The sequence below is a fragment of the Diaphorina citri genome, unplaced genomic scaffold (assembly GCF_000475195.1).
Source record: "Diaphorina citri unplaced genomic scaffold, Diaci psyllid genome assembly version 1.1 scaffold738, whole genome shotgun sequence".
NCBI lineage: Eukaryota > Metazoa > Arthropoda > Insecta > Hemiptera > Psyllidae > Diaphorina > Diaphorina citri.
Genome location: NW_007378171.1, coordinates 41,869 through 64,976, shown reverse-complemented (window position 1 = coordinate 64,976; position 23,108 = coordinate 41,869). Strand labels below are relative to the sequence as shown.

The 23,108-nt window shown below is 37.0% G+C and overlaps 2 protein-coding genes and 1 long non-coding RNA gene across 4 annotated transcripts; 2 read left to right on the top strand and 1 right to left on the bottom strand.

Annotated features, from left to right (window-relative positions):
• Nucleotides 1-617: 617 nt before the first annotated feature.
• On the top strand, nt 618-14,193 carry LOC103511670 (beclin-1-like protein). The gene is made up of 11 exons (XM_026825370.1): nt 618-632; nt 1,171-1,294; nt 1,774-1,927; nt 7,238-7,427; nt 7,686-7,837; nt 8,012-8,072; nt 8,189-8,322; nt 11,766-11,819; nt 12,517-12,790; nt 13,091-13,308; nt 13,545-14,193. Exons 1-11 carry the CDS (start codon nt 618-620, stop codon nt 13,660-13,662), a joined length of 1,494 nt encoding a protein of 497 aa, XP_026681171.1. The 3' UTR covers nt 13,663-14,193.
• A 47-nt stretch (nt 14,194-14,240) lies between these two features.
• Nucleotides 14,241-15,678, bottom strand: LOC103511659. The gene is made up of 3 exons (XR_541482.3): nt 15,580-15,678; nt 15,290-15,384; nt 14,241-14,279 (listed from the first exon to the last, which is right to left on the bottom strand). It is a non-coding gene; the product is annotated as an uncharacterized LOC103511659 (long non-coding RNA).
• A 151-nt stretch (nt 15,679-15,829) lies between these two features.
• Nucleotides 15,830-17,898, top strand: LOC103511669. Of its 2 annotated transcripts, XM_017445074.2 has the most exons (4): nt 15,830-16,259; nt 16,557-16,670; nt 16,894-17,107; nt 17,610-17,898. In XM_017445074.2, exons 1-4 carry the CDS (start codon nt 16,082-16,084, stop codon nt 17,863-17,865), a joined length of 762 nt encoding a protein of 253 aa, XP_017300563.1. In that variant the 5' UTR covers nt 15,830-16,081; the 3' UTR covers nt 17,866-17,898. The 2 variants fall into 2 exon arrangements, with proteins under 2 accessions (XP_017300563.1, XP_026681164.1); XM_026825363.1 differs by lacking the exon at nt 16,557-16,670 and having other exon boundaries at nt 16,780-17,107.
• Nucleotides 17,899-23,108: the final 5,210 nt, after the last annotated feature.

Below are 23,108 nucleotides of genomic sequence, written 5' to 3'. Positions count from 1 at the left end.
TTACGGGGTCTAAAATACACAACACGGAAATTCGAGAATCTATACCTATAGGCGATCTACGTATTTTAGATTTGCTATGAAAGCCTACAAGACTGAGATCTCATAAGTTGGTAAGTTTTGAAAGAATGTGTTATAGCCAAACCTGACGTTTTTACGGGGTCTAAAATACACAACACGGAAATTAGAGAATCTATACCTATAGGCAATCTACGTATTTTAGATTTGCTATGAAAGCCTACAAGACTGAGACCTCATTCGAAAAAAAATCCAATTTAAGATATAAAACTTTAAGATGGACATTTAAGATATAAAAATTTAAGATGGACTTGGAAAATTAAAAAAAAGTTCAATTTTCGGACACTCATGATTTCTTATTATTACATGGGGAGTATTTTGAGATATAAAATTTTGGACCAAAAATCGGCCGCCTTAGGCGGCTTGGGAATTGGATTTTTTTTTTCAAGTACGTATTCCGCAAATGTAATAGAAAGTCGTGTGATGTTCACACCAGATATTTTTTTTTTTTCCTGCAAATGACCTTGTTGCTAAATTGTATATATAAAAAAATAATAAATAGCTTCTCCTTTACGCCACGCCACTGCTTACGAGACGAGTAAATGGCTGTGGGCAGAGTATATAATACTTGCGGATTAAAATTGATACGATCATGTGTGTATTGAACATCGTTGTTATGCAACCCAATCGGAAAACGCCCCCATAAGGAAACGAGTTCTTCATAATAATTAACCCACCAATGAGTTGCATTTCAATGGTTCACTTTTTATTTTCTAATAATATGTTGGTATTATAAACAGGTCTGCAAAAAATTGTATATGTAGGTATAGAGGTACTTAGTATTAGTATAACAAAATATTTTATATGTAATTCCACGTATGTGCGAATATCATTTCTATGTGATTTTTTTTTCTAATAGATATTTTAGTAGATATTTTTATTTAGTTACACACTAAGCAACAAAGCCATGTGTGAGATTAATAGATAGCTGCGGTAAATATCATGAATTTTAAAATACAACCTCCGATGAGTACTCTCTTGACTGTGTACTCCATACCATTCCCTCCAATACTCCCCGAAAGGCCGAAAGCATAGAACTTGGCATATTTTCCCACAACCATTCATCGTCAGGATAACCAATTGCATTCCGCTCAGATCTACTCTTCGTTCATTGGCGCTACAATCAAGCCCCATCCGCGGACTTTGGTGCTTCGCCTGTTCTTCGCCAACTGGTTGTTTTACAGCCTGGTCATAACCGCATCCTATCAGGCGTATTTGGGTGAGTTTGTTGCCGTACAATTTTATTGCATTGCAGTGAAAACGTAACCTCTAGTTTCTTCTTCTTCTTCTTCCTCTTTTTCTTCGCCTTTTCCCGTCACAGACGCATTTTTCGTCAGCCTCTCAATGAGCCCTAACTAGGGTGATTGCTTTGGACTGACATTTGGTTTTGGCTACAAATTTTACTAGTAAATACCCTTCGCACTCAACCTTTGCTATTTGTTTAGCGAGGGACTATTTCTTTAGCAAGGGACCTCTAGTTTAACAGATAGTGATGCACGACGCGATAGGAGAGAAATTTCTCGTCTTGTTTCGTCTCGTCAACTCTACAAGACGTGAAATAGACTGTATCTCAACCTACGACACACTGACACAGACCTCTCATACTATTTATACACAAAAAGCCTTAGGATTAGGTGTAGGGACTAGACAGCCCTAAAGGATGGGTTAAGCTTCTACGAATCTGATATACTATTCCAGGAAGTTTGGTGACGGTCCCCCAGCAAGATCCCCAAATCGACGACCAGCTAGATCTCCTCAAATCCAACATCCAAATTGCTGGCAGTACACAGATGTTCTACGTACTCAATGCGTCGAGAGAAGTTAGCCAAGAATTTGACGAGCTCCTTGACAGGTATGACGTTCTTTTTGAGAGGAGGGGATATTTCAAAAGACGCCAAAAACAAAATCCTTTACAATGAGGCCTTGGGGAGTGAACAACAAGTAGTGCTTTATTTAGACTGTCAGCTTAGATAAAGTTGTCCAATTAATTATCATTGCTAATCTCTTTATTGATGCAATTAGATTAGAACAAAAGGTATTACTGTATGATTGGGTCTACTTAACCCCATTGTACTAGCCTATCGGAAATAGTAGTGAGGTAGGTCTGAATCCATTAATCTAAAATGGGCAGACTCGAGCGAACTGGATATATCAGGGTTAACTTTTCTGAAACAATATTCAATCTAGTTTTTTTTTTTTCCAAGGCAAGCCTCTACATGTAGAAAGCATCTTTCCACAAAATCAACCCTGCCCTGCTATTGGCATTGAATTCTGTACCTAACTTGTGTGACATTTACCAACTTGAGTCATCTGTGTTGACATAAGCTTTTCTAGATATTACTACATTTGAATATTAATTTTTTCTATCCAATTTAGTAATATGTAGATAGATGCATACAAAAGAGACAATTTTACAATATGATCGAGAACGAGTAAGTACCTCACCTTAAGGTAATAAAGGAAAAAGTCCATCGGTATATAATACCTATGTAAACAACCACGTGCTTGGGTAATAATTGATATTAAATCGCGTAAATATACTCACGGATTTATCTAGAATGAAAATGATCAGAGTACCTACGACTTACGAGCAGTGGTGTGGTACTCAATAGGAGCTTTTAGGGGAGCAACACTTTCCTTCCACTCTGAGGTTGCTTTCTCAGTCCCCCTATTCAACACTTCCCGAAAATACTAGTGATTTTAACCTCCATTCTAATTCCCGCCACACACTTCAAGCATGCTTGACAAGCCACCTGTCAAAAGCGGCTTGCAAGAAGCTTGAGCTTGTGGCGAAAAAAGTCACAGGCAACAGGCAGCCTGACCAGCCACTTGTTGCTTGATGAAAATTCAATCATTCAACCTGCCTGTTATTTCCCACCTGTGCTTGACAGGCCGAATTTATAGCTTGACCTTCAAGGATGACCCTTCTTCTATTGATGTCCTCATGCATTTCTTCAAAAGAAACAACTTCATAAAAAAAATTCTATTACTACAGTATAGCGAGCTATACTAGTAATGAAAGTATTACATTCGGTCCAAATTTTCAAAATCGGGAAATGGTTGGAAATATCCGCTTTGGGATCCCCTGATGTCAAAAAGTGGTTTTTAGCCCATGGTCTGTACGTACGTACTACAGGTTTAAATAGTAAAACGTTGTATACAAATCGGGAAATGGTTGGAAATATCCGTTTTGGGATCCCCTGATGTCAAAAAGTGGTTTTTAGCCCATGGTCTGTACGTACGTACTACAGGTTTAAAAAGGAAAAAGTAAAAACATAATCCATTCGTCAAATTTTCAAAAGTTTGATTCAGCTTATTTTGAAAAGAGTGAAAAGTCTGTGAAACTGTTGTTATCAGGCAAAAGAATTTTACAGTAGTCTCATTAATTTACTAATCTACATCTAACTAGTTACCTACCTATTAGAGGTAAATCATTAAAAGACATTAAGATTTTTGTTTTAATTCCAAGAGGATGTGTGATACCCTTCACCTAATACAGTAGGTATCTATCAATGTTATAAAGGACAATAGTTTTTCACCAGAGGACAAATAGGTATCTCATATTATACAGGTAGTTAATAGGTACCTGTATATACAGTAGGTATCTATCAATGTTATAAAGGACAATAGTTTTTCACCAGAGGACAAATAGGTATCTCATATTATACAGGTAGTTAATAGATACCTGTACCTATATTATAATACTTGGATAGGTAATACAATTTTATTAATACGTCGTTCTGAAGTTGGGTCTCATGACTAATCTATAGTGATGTATTGTAACGGGAAGTATAAACCTTACTAGAAGTAGGTACATAGAAGTTCACATGGGTAGATAGCTAGATAGGTGCACCAGACCTACATATACTAATGGTATCAGATAAGATATAAATATAGGTGCGCAACATGGTATAAATACAATTAATTGTGATTTTATTCTCCAGTAATTCTTCTTCTACTTGTTATGCCTCTCTTCTTCTTCTTCTTCTCCTTCTGTTGTAACGGGAAGTATAAACCTTACTAGAAGTAGGTACATAGAAGTTCACATGGGTAGATAGCTAGATAGGTGCACCAGACCTACATAATATATACTTAATGGTATCAGATAAGGTATAAATATAGGTGCGCAACATGGTAAATAAAATTAATTGTGATTTTATTCTCCAGTAATTCTTCTTCTACTTCTTATGCCTTTCTTCTTCTTCTTCTTTTTCTTCTTCTTCTTCTTCTCCTTCTTCCTTTTCTTCTTCTTCCTTCTCTACTTCTTCTCATGCCTTTTCTTCTTTTCCTTTACCTTCTGTTTCTTCACGTTGCCTCCAGTCATATCATAAGGACACAAGGTTTTATTACCTTCCCACGTCTTGGACTTCAGTGTTTTATTGAGGTTTTGTAAAAGATGAGTGTTTCACCGCCGTTTTTATTTCGTAGGGAAAACAACTGCTACATTGGACGCTTGTGGTCTGTGTCGTAGCATGCCCATCCCGTAGTATGCCTCTCATCAGATGGGCGAGAAGATTATTATTTATTTATTTTTATTAATATTACCTATTTATTGGAAAAGCAGCAACAACTAAAGCTTGAGATATGCATGTGGGTGTGGGAAGGTATGTTACCATTGTTACAACACCGAGTAACTGCTATGATACTACATATGATGCTCGCTCGGTTTTAGGAGGTATCAGTGAGAAATTGAGAACCCTATATGTATAACACTTAAAAGTTAAGCCTTGGAGGGAAATTGGTTGAGCCTTAGGAGGGAAATGGTTAAGTCTTAGGAGGGAAATTGGTTAAGCCTTAGGGGGAAAATGGTTAAGCCTTAGAAGCGAAAATGGTGGACAACTCTCAAACTGAGATCCATCTAGGTAACTACCCACAAAAACTGAACCTATAGGTATTTACCTACTTCTTAGTTCTCACTAAGTTTTTGGAGAATGATAGAAAAACCTATTTGCTGAGTCCGAAGAAGCGAAAATGGTGGACAACTCTCAAACTGAGATCCATCTAGGTAACTACCCACAAAAACTGAACCTATAGGTATTTACCTACTTCTTAGTTCTCACTAAGTTTTTGGAGAATGATAGAAAAACCTATTTGCTGAGTCCGAAAAAAAAACTGCCAGTTGGTAATTTTCAGCCTCCTTCAAAATCATTTACCCATGACCCATGAGCATTTTCTTCCTGTGTGTTCACTGCAAAGGATTCATGGTAATATATTGCAGTAAAGGAGTAAAGGGACTTATCAGTCCTATCCCAGCTCTGCGGGATAAACAATTTCTCAACAGTAGGTATGTAACTATGTTATATGAATCCATTAATCTAAAATGGGCAGACTCGAGCGAACTGGATATATCAGGGTTAACTTTTCTGAAACAATATTCAATCTAGTTTTTTTTTTTTCCAAGGCAAGCCTCTACATGTAGAAAGCATCTTTCCACAAAATCAACCCTGCCCTGCTATTGGCATTGAATTCTGTACCTAACTTGTGTGACATTTACCAACTTGAGTCATCTGTGTTGACATAAGCTTTTCTAGATATTACTACATTTGAATATTAATTTTTTCTATCCAATTTAGTAATATGTAGATAGATGCATACAAAAGAGACAATTTTACAATATGATCGAGAACGAGTAAGTACCTCACCTTAAGGTAATAAAGGAAAAAGTCCATCGGTATATAATACCTATGTAAACAACCACGTGCTTGGGTAATAATTGATATTAAATCGCGTAAATACGCGGTATATAATACCTATGTAAACAACCACGTGCTTGGGTAATAATTGATATTAAATCGCGTAAATATACTCACGGATTTATCTAGAATGAAAATGATCAGAGTACCTACGACTTACGAGCAGTGGTGTGGTACTCAATAGGAGCTTTTAGGGGAGCCGGTATATAATACCTATGTAAACAACCACGTGCTTGGGTAATAATTGATATTAAATCGCGTAAATATACTCACGGATTTATCTAGAATTAAAATGATCAGAGTACCTACTACTTACGAGCAGCGGTGTGGTACTCAATAGGAGCTTTTAGGGGAGCAAACACTTTCCTTCCACTCTGAGGTTGCTTTCTCAGTCCCCCTATTCAACACTTCCCGAAAATACTAGTGATTTTAACCTGCATTCTAATTCCCGCCACACACTTCAAGCATGCTTGACAAGCCACCTGTCAAAAGCGGCTTGCAAGAAGCTTGAGCGTGTGGCGAAAAAAGTCACAGGCAACAGGCAGCCTGACCAGCCACTTGTTGCTTGATGAAAATTCAATCATTCAACCTGCCTGTTATTTCCCACCTGTGCTTGACAGGCCGAATGTTAAGCATGCTTGAACGTGTGTGGCGAGCATAAGACCACCAGCAGATCAGGATACTGTATACATTTTGGAATTAAAGCTTCTCCTTCAAGGATGACCCTTCTTCCATTGATGTCCTCATGCATTTCTTGAAAAGAAACAACTTCCTTAAAGACTTTTAGACAATTTTTACTTTCTATTACTACAGTATATTTTTACTTTCTATCCTTTTCTTCTTCTTCCTTCTCTACTTCTTCTCATGCCTTTTCTTCTTTTCCTTTACCTTCTGTTTCTTCACGTTGCCTCCAGTCATAAGGACACAAGGTTTTATTACCTTCCCACGTCTTGGACTTCAGTGTTTTATTTATTTATTTTTATTAATATTACCTATTTATTGGAAAAGCAGCAACAACTAAAGCTTGAGATGTGCATGTGGGTGTGGGAAGGTATGTTACCATTGTTACAACACCGAGTAACTGCTATCTGCTATGGTACTACATATGATGCTCGCTCGGTTTTAGGAGGTATCAGTGAGAAATTGAGAACCCTGTATGTATAACACTTAAAAGTTAAACGTAAAGCCTTGGAGGGAAATTGGTTGAGCCTTAGGGGGAAAATGGTTAAGCCTTAGGAGGGAAATGGTTAAGTCTTAGGAGGGAAATTGGTTAAGCCTTAGGGGGAAAATACTCCAGAAACTCTGTCATGGTATCCTTTGTCTGATGGCAACCTGCTGGTGGGCAGGAAGGTGGCAAGCTGCATCTCTCTCTCTCTCTTTTAGTCCTGTGCTGGTAGTATAATCAAGAAATTGTCTATTCTGAAATGAGGCTTTTGTGATGTTTAAAATTGAGAATTATGCAATACTTAACCAATACATTTGCTTGTCTTGATTTCAGTACCCATCTGTTCTAGTCAAGATATAGATTTAGAATCTCAAGCTAATAGTTTAGATCACTTTGTTCCTGCCTTTAAACTAGTAGACTCAACAAATGGATCCAATGGATTCTGTTTACTCGGCAAAGATGAATCATCTAATTCCAAAGGACATCAAATGAAAGTAAGTGAAAGTGGTGTTACATTATTTTTTCTTGACTTGACTTGAACCACCAAATTTAGATCTATAATCCATAGAGGGTAGAAAAACAAATACATGGTATGTAACACTGAGACCATAGTCATAAGAATCAACCAGGGAAATAAAAAAAAAAAAAAAAAAATGAAGAGTTATTCTCAAAAATCTTAAAAAGATTTAATTAACCTAATTTAGAACTTTTGTTTTCATTGTTTGACTCATTTTCAATGTTTGCCTTTTCAGGTGTATGCCAATTTATTTGACTTCCTGTCTTCAAACAGTGGCATTGATCATCCACTCTGTGAAGAATGTACAGATACTCTCCTTGACATGATGGACAAAGAGTTGAAAAACACCAAACAAGACTTCCAAGAGTACAGTGATTTCTTGAAAACGTTAGTTTGTACTTTAGTTTTTAATTTTTACAAATTTGACACTTTTTTTACTTCCTCTTATAGGGAAGCTATACAGAGTAATGAGAAAGTAAGTACCTACTGTTAATGTAAGGTTCACATTTAGACAGGCAAACGTCCAAAGTCTCATACATGTCTCATTTGCTTTCTTTGTAGGTTGGACTCAGAATCCAATTCTGAAGAAGATTTGGAGTTCCTGACAAAAGAACTAAATGATGTAAGTACCTCTCTTGTTACTTTGTAAGAAGGAGATTTTTTTCTCAAAATGGCTCCCTTATTGCAACCTCTTAAATGTCAAAAAATCCAACAGTAAATTTTCATTTTTGTTCACAGCTAAAATGTGAAGAAGAAAGGTTGCTGGGTGAATTGTCAAAGTTGAAAAATGAGGAACAAGAAATAGAAAGGGAAATCAAAACAGCAGATGAAGAAAAGGAAAGAATAAAGCAGGACGAAGAGAAATATTGGAGTTCAGTGTTTTATTTATTTATTTTTATTAATATTACCTATTTATTGGAAAAGCAGCAACAACTAAAGCTTGAGATATGCATGTGGGTGTGGGAAGGTATGTTACCATTGTTACAACACCGAGTAACTGCTATGATACTACATATGATGCTCGCTCGGTTTTAGGAGGTATCAGTGAGAAATTGAGAACCCTGTATGTATAACACTTAAAAGTTAAACGTAAAGCCTTGGAGGGAAATTGGTTGAGCCTTAGGAGGGAAATGGTTAAGTCTTAGGAGGGAAATTGGTTAAGCCTTAGGGGGAAAATGGTTAAGCCTTAGAAGCGAAAATGGTGGACAACTCTCAAACTGAGATCCATCTAGGTAACTACCCACAAAAACTGAACCTATAGGTATTTACCTACTTCTTAGTTCTCACTAAGTTTTTGGAGAATGATAGAAAAACCTATTTGCTGAGTCCGAAAAAAAAACTGCCAGTTGGTAATTTTCAGCCTCCTTCAAAATCATTTACCCATGACCCATGAGCATTTTCTTCCTGTGTGTTCACCGCAAAGGATTCATCGTAATATATTGCAGTAAAGGGACTTATCAGTCCTATCCCAGCTCTGCGGGATAAACAATTTCTCAACAGTAGGTATGTAACTATGTACATATATTTCATTATTCATTTACATTTAAACAATGATCTACCTGGTCAAGTGCACATAAACTTTACCTTGGTGATAACGTATCTGATGCCAACTTTAGATATCACTTTGCTCTCTTGAACCTCAACAAGTCGTGTGTGGGGACTTGTACAAGTTCAGGTTTCCTACAAAGGTCGCGGATTCCAGTATGGTTCTTAGTCCCATATGTAGGGAGGTAAGTGGGTACATAAAATAAAAATAAATAGGTAGTAGTTGTGAACAACGCAGAAAACTTGATAGATATACTCGTATACCTACTATCTTTCTCCAATCAGATAGATCACATTACGTCATTGTGTTTGTTGGGAAAACGTGATGTATGCTACGTTTAAGGTTGGAGGTACACCTAACATTTTCCTGGATTTCACGGAAACCAGAAATAGACGTGTAGCCTCGAAAGCCACATGCATTTCAAAAGGAACTCTGTTAGCACCTGAATATTATGTATGTTGTCAGGTGGAGCTAAGGGAAGTTGATATTAGGCATACATAATTATTAGAATTAGATAAATACCTACTTAGTACATGTTTGTGGAGATTTAATATGTATGTTTTAGCATTTTCGGACGGATTTTTCCGTGACTTTTTTCTTTCTTCCAGACGAATGTTCCTGGAAAGAACTTCAAATCCTAGGGGACAAATGTACAGCCATATCCGGCGATCTGTCATCAGATTGAGCTCTGAAATTTAATCCCCATCCGTTTTTTCCCCCTCCGTTTTTTTTTTTTTTTTTTTTTTACAATAGAATGAATATATGAGGGCTACGTACTCGTAAATACAAATAAATACGTACCTACATTATCTCAGTAATCGCGAGTACCTATTATAGGTACATCATTACATATACGCAGATAATAGATCCCAACATAAACATCTAAATGCCCTTAGATAAAATATTACTACGCGAGGAAAACTTTGGCAAACCCTTAACACCTAACAGGTGATAGTGACATTAAAGTTTTAATTAGTGACTTACAGCAAACGTATATGGATCACCTTGAAAACGAGCTTGAGAACTATTTTGCTACAAATGAGAATTATGTTTCACTTTTTTTCTACAAATGCGAACATTCCATGAATGCTGATTATTTAGGTCCCTGATGCTGTTTTCTTCTTCTTCTTTTCCCTCATCATTGCTTTTAATGTGGAGCTCTGTTTACGCATTCCTATTACCTACCCAATATTTGTATAAGCAGTGTCATTTACTGACTTTATAAAATAAATTGCATGCGCATTGCGCGCAATTCTTAGGCCTTTAAATTTTAGCCAAAGTCGCCCGAACTTGGCACAGAGATTCGATAAATTATGTAGATCAAAAAATAATATCCTTAGATAAATACAACAGTGATGCTCAGCGGGGATCGTCACGAGTTTGATATTTCAGGGTGCACTCAGCTTCGTGAGGAAAATATTGAGGAAGTTGGTTTGAAATACCGACTACAAAGATCTACAAAGGCGACGTGTCCCAAGTATACCAATACTGCAAAGTTAAACAGGGGCCTTGTTAGCCTTGACTAGGGGCCCTACCCAAGTGTTAGTCGATGTTCTCGAGAAATCGCTGATTTATGAGTCATCAAGGAATCATATTTATCCAGGAGTTATACTTTGTTAGACTGTTCCAAAGTAGGTAGGTAGGTATGCCCCAACACTTCAAAAAGGTGGAAAACATACTGAGAACCACTTAACTGATCCATAAATTCATAATACTCGTAGGTATGTATCGGATATAATATTGAGGTCTTCTTTTTACACATAAGAAATGCAAAATGCAAGAAAGGACAAACTTTAGCTACGCAGCGCAGAAGAATTTATATTTTTTTTGGAAAAAGTCCAGAATAATAATTGCATTACTATGTATACCCGATTTCCTTGTTAATTTACATACCTAATTAAGTATTATTTCTTAAGAGACTATACAGAAAGATTTCACTAATAAGATATTGGCGTATTGCCCTTTTATAAGTCGGTATATTTGGTTCAGAACCATCAATCACTAGAATATGTTGTTTGTTTGCTAATCCAGAAAACGACCTTTACCTACAAATACAAATATTACGACCTACTTCTTTATTTTATACCTACCTATGTAGTACATAGAACATTTCGTGACTGGCTTGCGGGGCCCACTCAGCCTCGTGAGGAAAATGAGTAGCTATGACATATAAATGCGCACAGCGACCGGTGCCAGCATACATAATAACACAAAGAAACTGCATTTACATTTTGCAGGTAATCAATTTATAAAAACAAAATCAAATCGTTGAACTGAAACGAAGAACTTACTTTAATAAAAAATCTTTTTGTAAGCACTATCTAGGTAGCGGATTCGATTCTCGCCCAGGGCGAACTTTATTCTAAACAAATAAGGTTTGTTCTCGGAACAGTTGACTTTCTCCTATCCTTTCCTCCTCTCTTCAATTTTAGGACAATAAGATACTCCCACCTCTCTTCGATTTTGAGACAACATTGAGAGAAAGTCTTCGTCAAAAAGAAGGCACAAAGAGAGATTGAACATGTGTTTAAATAACTTACTGTTGTTCACAACGATTATAGAGGAGGGCATCAATGGAGGCACACAGGTCTTGACAAAAGCTCAGCGCTCCCTGTATGACAACTTGAGGTGATTGAGAGAGCAATTCTTGTTTCATAGCACACCAAAAGTCCAAGCTTAGTTCGTACTTTTCTTGATTTAGGTTCATTAGCTCTTTAATTGATTTCTTGATTAAAATCTGTGAAGAAAAAAGTAAAAATAATATTGGAGTGAATACTGCAAGTACCAATATGAGCTGGCACAAACTGAAGAACAACAGAAAAGGTATTTCTTTTACGTCTTACAGAACTCAACTCTGTTTTATCCTCTATTTATTTAGTTTGACTGCCTTTGACATAAGAGGTTGTAATGGTATTGTAAAATTTTCTGTGTTTTGCTCAAAAACCTGGTCACTTCATCAGATGAGAACAAAACTTCCTAATATAAAGTGAGCCAGTAGGTGTGCAAATGTCAACAAGTCAACATTAGAGAGTACCAGGACAAAACCTTTGGTAACCTGCTTTTAAAAGAAAAGCATTTTTTGCCCATGTAATTTATGTATCCTTTCACTTTATTCACATGCCCATAACTAATATTGGAGTGAATACTGCAAGTACCAATATGAGCTGGCACAAACTGAAGAACAACAGAAAAGGTATTTCTTTTACGTCTTACAGAATTCAACTCCGTTTTATCCTCTATTTATTTAGTTTGACTGCCTTTGACATTAGAGGTTGTAATGGTATTGTAAAATTTTCTGTGTTTTGCTCGAAAACCTGGTCACTTCATCAGATGAGAACAAAACGTCCTAATATCAAGTGTGCCAGTAGGTGCACAAATGTCAACAAGTCAACATTAGAGAGTACCAGGACAAACCTTTGGTAACCTGCTTTTAAAAGAAAAGTATTTTTTGCCCATGTAAATTATGTAACCTTTCACTTTATTCACATGCCCATAAATACCATCTTTTCTGACATTTCAGCTTAGAACTACAGCTACAGTACTCCCTGTCTCAACTCAACAAGTTCAAAAGTACCAACGTGTTCAATGCAACGTTTCACATTTGGCACAGTGGTCACTTTGGCACCATCAATAACTTCCGCCTCGGCACCTTACCATCAGCACCGGTAGACTGGAGTGAAATCAATGCAGCCTGGGGACAGACGGCACTTCTGCTGACAGCCCTGGCCAGGAAACTGAATCTGACCTTCCAGCGATACCGTATTGTGCCGTACGGAAATCATTCCTACATTGAGGTAGGTGTACTACTCTGATACATAGCTTTTGGGACATAATATCACAGACAATTTAATAGGACACAACTATAGTCCCTCTTATCTGTTTGTACATAATTTTTTTACAGCTTGGAAATTTGATACCAAGTGGTTAGTAAGAAAGCCTTTATAGTTTTTCTGCCCGAATGACCTTTTTCTTTTGAATTTAATGGAATAATGTAAATATTGACAAAGATTTTTTTAAAGGGCAAAATTGGATATGCACCCTTACAATATTATAAAGGTAATGAACCCTTTATTCCTTTTTATTTCTTCCTGCAGGACACTACTGAGCACAAAAATTTACCCCTTTTCGCGAGCGGGGGCGCCAAATTTTTTTGGGACACCAAATTCGACATGGCTATGGTTGCCTTCTTGGATTGCCTGCAGCAGTTCAAAGAAGAGCTGGAGAAAGGGGATTCCGAGTTTCATTTGCCCTACAATATGGATTCGAAGGGGAAGATTGAAGACGAAACCACAGGCAACACCTACTCGGTCAAGTAAGTAAACTGGGTGACCAAAGGCCCGTTCCCACTTGTTCGGAAAAAAAAGTTTTGGGTATTCCAAGTTCTAAAGGTGTGTCCACACATAGTCGATCGATGTCGTCTGAAACCGAACATTGCCTGGACAACATAGATTCACCTCGTCGATCGACGCGGTCGACTATGTTTGGACACACCTTAACTCGTCAAGGAGATGAAAGATCTTACCTGTCATTCCCTTATTTTCTTTCCAGGTATCAGTTCAATTCTCAAGAACAATGGACCAAGGCGCTCAAATTTATGCTGACCAATTTGAAGTGGGGCTTAGCGTGGGTGTCTTCCCAGTTCAAAAACCAATTCCAAGACCTGTAGTGGCCAGCTGACGGGGGAACCACTCCCCCAGTGTAGAGCTTAAACATGAGAGAGGGGAGGGGGATTTTGGAGTTGAAGGAATCTTTTATGAGGGAGACTGAGGGTCCGTATCAGAGGGGACAGTGGAAAAAGTACTTCTAAGTACATTTATGAAAAAATGTACTTTAAAGGAACTGTGGGAATTTTTTTAAGGTTGATTTTTTTTATGATAGACCCTAGGACTTGAAGATGAGGAACTCCTTCACTTGGTGAAAAAGAGGGAAACCTTATTAAATATTTGAGGGAAATTGAACCTGAAAAGGCTCTTTAGAACCTAAAAAGACCTGCCTAGCTCAGTGGCATAGTGCTCACGACAAATAGCAAAAGAGGGAGAGAAAGAGTGACGTTAAGGATCTTGGGTATCTTGAAAGGAGCGTTTATATTGATTTTACTGCGAAATGAGCCCCAGTCGCCAGTCCTTTGGATTACGAGCCCATTGCTCTACCAACTGAGCTGTTAGGGCTCATCATGTAGAAATATGCTTTGTGGAGAAATTCTAAAATATCTGTCTTCTCGTAACATGTAACTACGTTGAAATCATATGTCATGCACCTTTCATTACTGGATCATTTATTGACCTAAAAAAGGAAAGTTCATCACAATATTAAGTACAGTCGAACCTGTCTAAGTGGGGAACCTGGATAGCTGGGAAAAAAATGGGAAAAATTGTTTAATGGGAAAATCGAGCCTCTATAAATGGGAATGACTCTTTCTAGATACTCAGTCCGGAGCCTATGTAAGTGGGAAAGGTTGCCATTTTCCTAGGTCCAGAGCCTTCTGCGGACCTCTGTAAGTGGGAATTTGTAGGAAAGCAGGGTAACACTAATAACAGATTCTTCTTCCTCAAAACCAGTGTTCACAATTCACATTTACCTCTATAAGTGGGAATAGGAAAATGGCAACCTCTCTAAGTGGGATACTTTCCTTCTGCGGACCTCTGTAAGTGGGAATTTGTAGGAAAGCAGGGTAACACTAATAACAGATTCTTCTTCCTCAAAACCAGTGTTCACATTTACCTCTATAAGTGGGAATAGGAAAATGGCAACCTCTCTAAGTGGGATAAGTTAACTGGAAAACCTGTATAAGTGGGGAAAATTGTCGGTCCCTTGGATTCCCTAGACAGGTTTGACTGTACATACTTATCTGCTACTTTTTTTTTTCAAGTAACAATTACCTTACTAACTGGCATTTCAAAAATTTGTTTTTGGGTGATTCTTAGATTCCTCTCCCTCCTTCTAGTGTTATGATCACAAGTTTGCAAGTCTAAGGTGTCCAAAACCTTTTGTTTCTTGGAGGAAAACTGGTAACTTCTAGAAGAGCAAAACTGGTATAATATAGGTGATTCTTAGATTCCTCTCCCTCCTTCTAGTGTTATGATCACAAGTTTGCAAGTCTAAGGTGTCCAAAACCTTTTGTTTCTTGGAGCAAAACTGGTAACTTCTAGAAGAGCAAAACTGGTATAATATATACTTAATGATATAATTTTATGTAAGATCTTGGGTGGAAAACCTACAGTAATTTATTTTAAATATTGGGATTTTCAAAATAAAATTCATTTATAATGTGTGATACATATCGTTCAACTTACTCATGAAACTCTGGAAAGTTATGAACTGGAAGTCCCATCTCTTGAGCCCATTGTGCAACTAGGTCTGCAGTAGTTTCAGTGCCCATTATTGTAACCTGAATTTTACAAAAGAAATTTAATAATTTTTTTGAACAGGTACCTGTATAAAGAATTAAACATAGGTGTATTATGTACCTGCTTGTATTAAGCCCCACTCTTGTCCCTGCTATCTATAGTCATATTTTCCTTTAACAACTTGATAACTTCTGAACTTGATCCTTGCATGATAACTCCAACTTTCAGCAACTCACCTATAACAGTCGTGTAACCCAATTCAGGAATTCACCAAAAATAATCAAATTTCAAGGAGAGAGAAAGTAATCTGAAAATTAATTTATAATTTTATATAACGGATTTTAAATAATTTAAATTTTAAAATTCAAATTTAAAATTTCGCGGGTAGTTTGCTCTTGTCCGGCAACGCCGGCAACATACGTACGTGAAGCGAGCCATGAGTAAAATCGCAATCCAAAATGTAAACAAAACTTATCAGTGGATTTTTGAAATTCCATGACATTTTCCTGATTTTTCCTATTTTCCAGTGGATAAAGTGGATTTTCTTTTCAAACCTCGTGCTTATCTTCTAAGGTGAAAGTGTGTTTTCTCCACTACTAGGTACACTGTGGAATAAAATGTTGATCTCGTTTTGTATCAAATAAAAACCCCAGTGGAAAAAATCATGTGAGGTTTTCCACTGATCACATAGGTCTTACCTCAACCCTCAAGTGAGACGTAAAATCGAAATTCTCGATCATGTTTGCTGTTTCTGGCGTAAAACTGTTTCAACAATTCTCATTGAATGCACATTTAATGAAAACCCATGTCAAAAACAACCAAAATTTTCTCCTCCATGTAAAAAGCTTGAACACAAGTTCTCACTCTAAGTTGTGGGATAAGTCGAGGATATTAATTCAACAATTTACATTTGAAGGTACGTAAAGCCCATTCTATCATATTGTTCCAGTAGTTATCTGGTTGGGAGGCCAACATAAAACACCAACCCCATCTATACATGGGAAAAGGTGATGAAAAAAAAAGAAGAAGAGTTATCTAAGTTCAGGAGCTATTCCATGAATCAGTTCTGATTTATTACTTTTACTGTTTATTGATTACTTTTACTTGATTTAAGAGAATATCCCCCCCCCCCTGTTGGACTACAATGAGGATAAAAACTGTCAATTGAATTCATTGTACATATTTGCAATTACCCTAATGTTTTTATTTTCAGGAAGATCAGCTGTATCATACCAATTCAAGGCTAATATGAAGAAGGTCAAAGTATCCATTCAGAAACACTATCTCCTAATAATGAAACATTGTTGCAAACAAATGGAGTTCATATTTGCACACCCCCCCCCCCCCCCCTGTTGGACTACAATGAGGATAAAAACTGTCCATTGAATTCATTGTACATATTTGCAATCTTCTTACCCTAATGTTTTTATTTCCAGGAAGATCAGCTGTATCATACCAATTCAAGGCTAATATGAAGAAGGCCAAAGTATCCATTCAGAAACACTATCTCCTAATAATGAAACATTGTTGCAAACAAATGGAGTTTATATTTGCACATAGATTAAGAAGATGTCAACAAATTATGCTCCTTTATTCAAAATGGTGGGATGAATTGAAAATGAAATTATTACTTGAAAATATCAAAAAACAAATCCCACATAGAAATAAATTACTGCTTAGTAGTAGCGTGGTATCTTGTTTGAACATGGAACAAACAAATAATGGTATTGATGTGTCTCTTATTCAAGATACTGAGTTCCTAAGGTAAAAAATACTTTAATTTAACATTTTCAACTCTAGGGACCATTATAACAACATACAAAAGCACAATAAGCTAAGTGTTCATTGTATCTAATTGACTTTTCTTTGTGTTAAATAGAAAAGTTAATTAAAACATTTTTTTACCCATTTTAATTATGTATATGTTTGCTTTCTTTTGTGCTGTTAAAAGAACTCATTGTTGTAATAAACTGTAGTACGAGCGTACCTTCTTGACTATTTACTTTTTTCCTTTATTTGGTCTCACCATATGGTTTCGCGTAGCGTGACCAATAAAAGGAAAGGGGAGAACAGTATATGATAGTTCAAAGCTTTCTTTTGTATTCTTTATTGGTGTTATCTTATCGTCACGCTTTTATAGGTTTTCTTTTCCATGTACCGATTTGTGAATAAAAAGAGGTAAAAAAAAAAAAAAAAAAAAAAAAAAAAAAAAAAATGCCCCACCCTCTTTTAGACCCTCTTACTACTCAAAAATCTTTTATTTTAGGTATTCAGATGAAATCAACAGAGTTTACAAACTCAAAGGTATTGCCCCAAAATCACCCTCTGAGAATGTTAAAAACCTGAAGTATGTCAATTCAGTGAACAAGAGGAAACTCTCACCTTGCAAGTGTTCCCGCTGTAGACATGGTACAAGTGTGGATGGCTGGATTGAGATATACAACAAAGACAATTTGACATTCTGGAAGAAAGAACATTTAGACCACAAAGGGAAAGGCTTGTTCTGCTATAAAGGTAACTGATGTTCTTGTACATGTGTCTGTTTCTTGGACAGGACTATGTAGAGGGCTAGTCTGCCTTGTAAAGTCAAAATAGGAGCTGCTTCAAATATCAGGTGACAATGGTGAAATTCAACTGAAAGTCACTTTGTTTGTCCCTCACAAGCCTCAAGGTTGAGTGGTGTAAATTTTCCCAAGGTTTAAACTTAGTTCATTCCACCCAGTAAAATAATAATAATAAACTTCAGATTAGACTCCCAAAACCATTATTTGGCTAGTCTGCCTTGTAAAGTCAAAATAGGAGCTGCTTCAAATATCAGGTGACAATGGTGAAATTCAACTGAAAGTCACTTTGTTTGTTCCTCACAAGCCTCAAGGTTGAGTGGTGTAAATTTTCCCAAGGTTTGAACTTAGTTCATTCCACCCAGTAAAATAATAATAATAATAATCTTCAGATTAGACTATAGACTCCCAAAACCATTATTCCGAGTTGATTAATAAGGAAGTTTTGTGCTTCGTAGAGACAGAAGTCGGCGTGTCCGAGTGGTAAGAAGTGTGATCTCTGACTAACTGACGAGCGGGTGGGGTGGGGGTTCGAATCCCACTGTTGTCTTTTTTTATACATAATTTTATCATTTAAAAATATTTTATGGATAGCCATAGTTACTTTTTCATAATTTTATAGTTGAATAAAAAAATAAAATAAAAATATGAAAAATGATTTTGATAAGGTGATAATTTTAAAAGTTGGCCTTAGGAGCTTAGGACCAGTGCTACGTGTCACGTTTTTCTTACCAAATATTATTTAATTTTTCACTCGGAAATGATCGGAACTTATCAAAACTTACCCAATGATGTTATTATGGTATTTTTCACTCGGAAATGTTCGGAACTTACCAAAACTTATCCCATGATGTTATTACGGTATTTTCACTAGGAAATGGTCGGAACTTACTAAAACTTACCCACTGATGTTACTATGGCATTTTTCACACGGAAATTATCGGAACTTACCAAATCTTACGCAATAATGTTACTATGGTATTTTAAACTCGGGAATGACCCGAACTTACTAAAACTTACATAATGATGTTACTATGGTATTTTTCACTCGGAAACGACCCGAACTTACTAAAACTTACCCAAAGATATTACCATGGTGTTTTTCACTCAGAAATAACCCAAACTCACCAAACATTACCAAATGATGTTACTATGCCTATTACCTACCTTTATACTTTGTTGCGCTACGCTCATACGTCATATTATGCTAAATTTCTGCAAAAAGTTATGAGATCCCCCCAAAAAATACCACTTCGTGGAATAAAAAAGACCCCGCCAAGTCGTTCCTCCCAAAATAAATCAAGTGCCACAAAAAAGAAACAAAACTCCATCCCACCCCAAAAAAGATTAAAAATCAATTTTGTACCCCGCCTTTTAGTCACTTAATAATTTATGTGCTCCTCCTTCACGTAGTACTTACCTTTCTTTCCCCTCATTGCTCTCCTCTTTCCTCTAATATTACTTCTGCTTCACTGCATTGGCGGCGTGCCACCTACCTTTCTTAACCCTCATTGCACTCCTCTTTCCTCTAATCTCACTGCGGCTTCACTGCATTGGCGGCGTGCCATCAATTTAATTTTAAAGCATTGCACGCCGCCAATGCAGTGAAGCAGAAGTGAGATTAGACTTTAGAGGAAAGAGGAGTGCAATGAGGGTAAAGAAAGGTAGGTGAAACGCTTCACATTTACCTCTATAAGTGGGAATAGGAAAATGGCAACCTCTCTAAGTGGGATACTTTTTAACTGGAAAACCTGTATAAGTGGGGAAAATTGTCGGTCCCTTGGATTCCCTAGACAGGTTTGACTGTACATACTTATCTGCTACTTTTTTTTTTCAAGTAACAATTACCTTACTAACTGGCATTTCAAAAATTTGTTTTTGGGTGATTCTTAGATTCCTCTCCCTCCTTCTAGTGTTATGATCACAAGTTTGCAAGTCTAAGGTGTCCAAAACCTTTTGTTTCTTGGAGGAAAACTGGTAACTTCTAGAAGAGCAAAACTGGTATAATATATAATGATATAATTTTATGTAAGATCTTGGGTGGAAAACCTACAGTAATTTATTTTAAATATTGGGATTTTCAAAATAAAATTAATTTATAAGGTGTGATACATATCGTTCAACTTACTCATGAAACTCTGGAAAGTTATGAACTGGAAGTCCCATCTCTTGAGCCCATCGTGCAACTAGGTCTGCAGTAGTTTCAGTGCCCATTATTGTAACCTGAATTTTACAAAAGAAATTTAATATTTTTTTTAGAACAGGTACCTGTATAAAGAATTAAATTAAACATAGGTGTATTATGTACCTGCTTGTATTAAGCCCCACTCTTGTCCCTGCTATCTAGTCATATTTTCCTTTAACAACTTGATAACTTCTGAACTTGATCCTTGCATGATGACTCCAACTTTCAGCAACTCACCTATAACAGTCGTGTAACCCAATCCAGCAATGCCCTTCAATTTGACTCTGATATATTCTTGTAATATCCTTATTCATACAGAGCCTCTTCCTTTGTGTTGTGTAATATTACCCTAGATGTTTGTTTTATTCATTACTTTTAGCAAGTTTTTGGCTTAGGAAAGGTGCATGGTTAGAAATTAATATGAGCGTTTTAAAAGGTATTATTACCCATTTTAATTATGTATATGTTTGCTTTCTTTTGTGCTGTTAAAAGAACTCATTGTTGTAATAAACTGTAGTACGAGCGTACCTACTTGACTATTTACTTTTTTTCCTTTATTTGGTCTCACCATATGGTTTCGCGTAGCGTGACCAATAAAAGGAAAGGGGAGAACAGTATACGATAATTCAAAGCTTTCTTTTGTATTCTTCATTGGTGTTATCTTATCGTCACGCTTTTATAGGTTTTCTTTTCCATGTACCGACTACCCATGTCATGAGATAAATTTTGTTCTTGTTGCGCGATACTTCTGATGTTATCGGACGTTTTTTCATTCTTAAAAATCGTTCAACTGAATAAAAGATAATGAAAAAGGTGGGTCATAAAATAATTCTTCAAAAAGGTGGTTCACCATATTGGACACACTTCATCTTTTTCTCAATTGCCAGTAGGTACCTACTGTTTTTCTGAGCCCCTAGTTTTTGTTGTTGTTACTGCTAAAGTTGTTGACACCTCACTCTGTTTCCAACTCTGTGTCTGTTTTTATTGGTCACGCTGCGCGAAAGAACGCGGATACTCCAACCGGATCAGTTCACAGTGATTCTGTGTACTTATTACTTCGCTGTGTACCTATACTAAGCCGCTAGTACTTACACCCCGTTACTCATGTTGAAATCCACAGTTATTCTGTGTACCTATTACTCCACTGTGTACCTATATTAAGGCGCTAGTACCTGTAGGTACCCCGTTACTGCCGTTAGTCATGTCTCGTAAGGAAAAGAGTTCCAAGTTCAACTCTCAAATAAAGCCAGGTCTCAAGATGTTGCGGTTATTCGCTCTGGCTCCCGTTAGTGTCGATACGTATAAGCCAAGTTTATGGATGATCCTCTTGTCTATCATTCCAACCACTGTGTAAGTAGAAGTGTATTTTCCTTTTAGAAAACTGACCAGTCGGGTCTACAGTCTCGTCAAAGTGTGTACCGAATCTACCGAGTTAATCTCTGAGAATGCTACCTTAGTTTGAAGGGTGAACCACCACAAAACCCAGTCGAGATTTTCACCTCAAATGGAAAAAGTTCCAGAAGACTTGGGTGGAGGCTGGGTCACCCCAGATGTTCGTTGTCAAATCAGACTTGGAAGATGCATTTGGATGTATTGACCAGGTGAGATTATCATTAAGGCGGTCTCTTCTTGATCCCTTGTGTGCCACGTCCATTTTGAACCACCACAAAACCCAGTCGAGATTTTCACCTCAAATGGAAAAAGTTCCAGAAGACTTGGGTGGAGGCTGGGTCACCCCAGATGTTTGTTGTCAAATCAGACTTGGAAGATGCATTTGGATGTATTGACCAGGTGAGATTATCATTATGTTAAGTCGGTCTCTTCTTGATCCCTTGTGTGCCACGTCCATTTCAGATTAGGATTATTGCACTACGACCAGGTGAGAGGATGGTCTGACTCTCGATCGGAGGTGCTGGGTTTCGAATCCCGCCCGATCGCTAAAAAGTTGACGGAATTTTTCCGTTCCGAGAAAGATGCGGACTAAATTGTCCGCCCCGCCAAGTCAAGAAAGTTTGACCGCGCTACTAGAGATATTATACGCGACAGGGAAAGTAGCCGTTTTCAGGTAATTGTAGGGGGACAACTACAAATGATGGAAGAAAACGGATTGCGTGTGTGTGTTCGGGCATGAAAGTAGACCACGTTGAAAAAAAAATTCATCAAAATCGAACAACTACAAATGATGGAAGAAAACGGATTGCGTGTGTGTGTTGGGGCATGAAAGTAGACCAAGTTGAAAAAAAATGTCATCAAAATCGGTTTAGTTTAGCCGGAGATATTTGACTTTGAAAAACGTCAAATTTTTCATCATTTTCTGCTGCTGCTGCTGCTGCTGCTTCCGCTTCTTCTTTGACGTTGACCGCTCTACAGCCTAAACCAGTGGACCGATTTTCCCGCTTCCGCTTCCGCTTCTTCTTTGACGTTGACCGCTCTACAGCCTAAACCACTGGACCGATTTTGATGCTTGATGGCCCATTTTTTTTCTCGTGAGTGGTAGGTGTGCCTTTTCATATTTTCAAGGCCCCCAAAGGGCCCCTTCAGCCTTAAATTTGATAAAAGAGTGATTTTTAGGGGAAAAATTCTAAATTATCGCCCGAGTTTATTAATAAGGAAGTTTTGTGCTTCATAGAGACAGAAGTCGGAGTGTCCGGTGGTAAGAAGTGTGATCTCTGACTAACTGATGAGCGGGTGGGGTGGGGGTTCGAATCCCACTGTTGTCTTTTTTTTTATACATAATTTTATCATTTAAAAATATTTTATGGATAGCCATAGTTACTTTTTTCATAATTTTATAGTTGAATAAAAAAAATAAATAAAATAAAATAAAAATATGAAAAATGATTTTGATAAGGTGATAATTTTAAAAGTTGGTTAGGCCTTAGGACCAGTGTCACGGGAAAAAAGATAGGATAAACGGAATACGGATATATCGTATAATACCTCTAGTTTACTAGAATGCCAGATAGATAGCATCAGCAAAAATCTGGTGTGAACATCACACGACTTTCCTTATCCTATT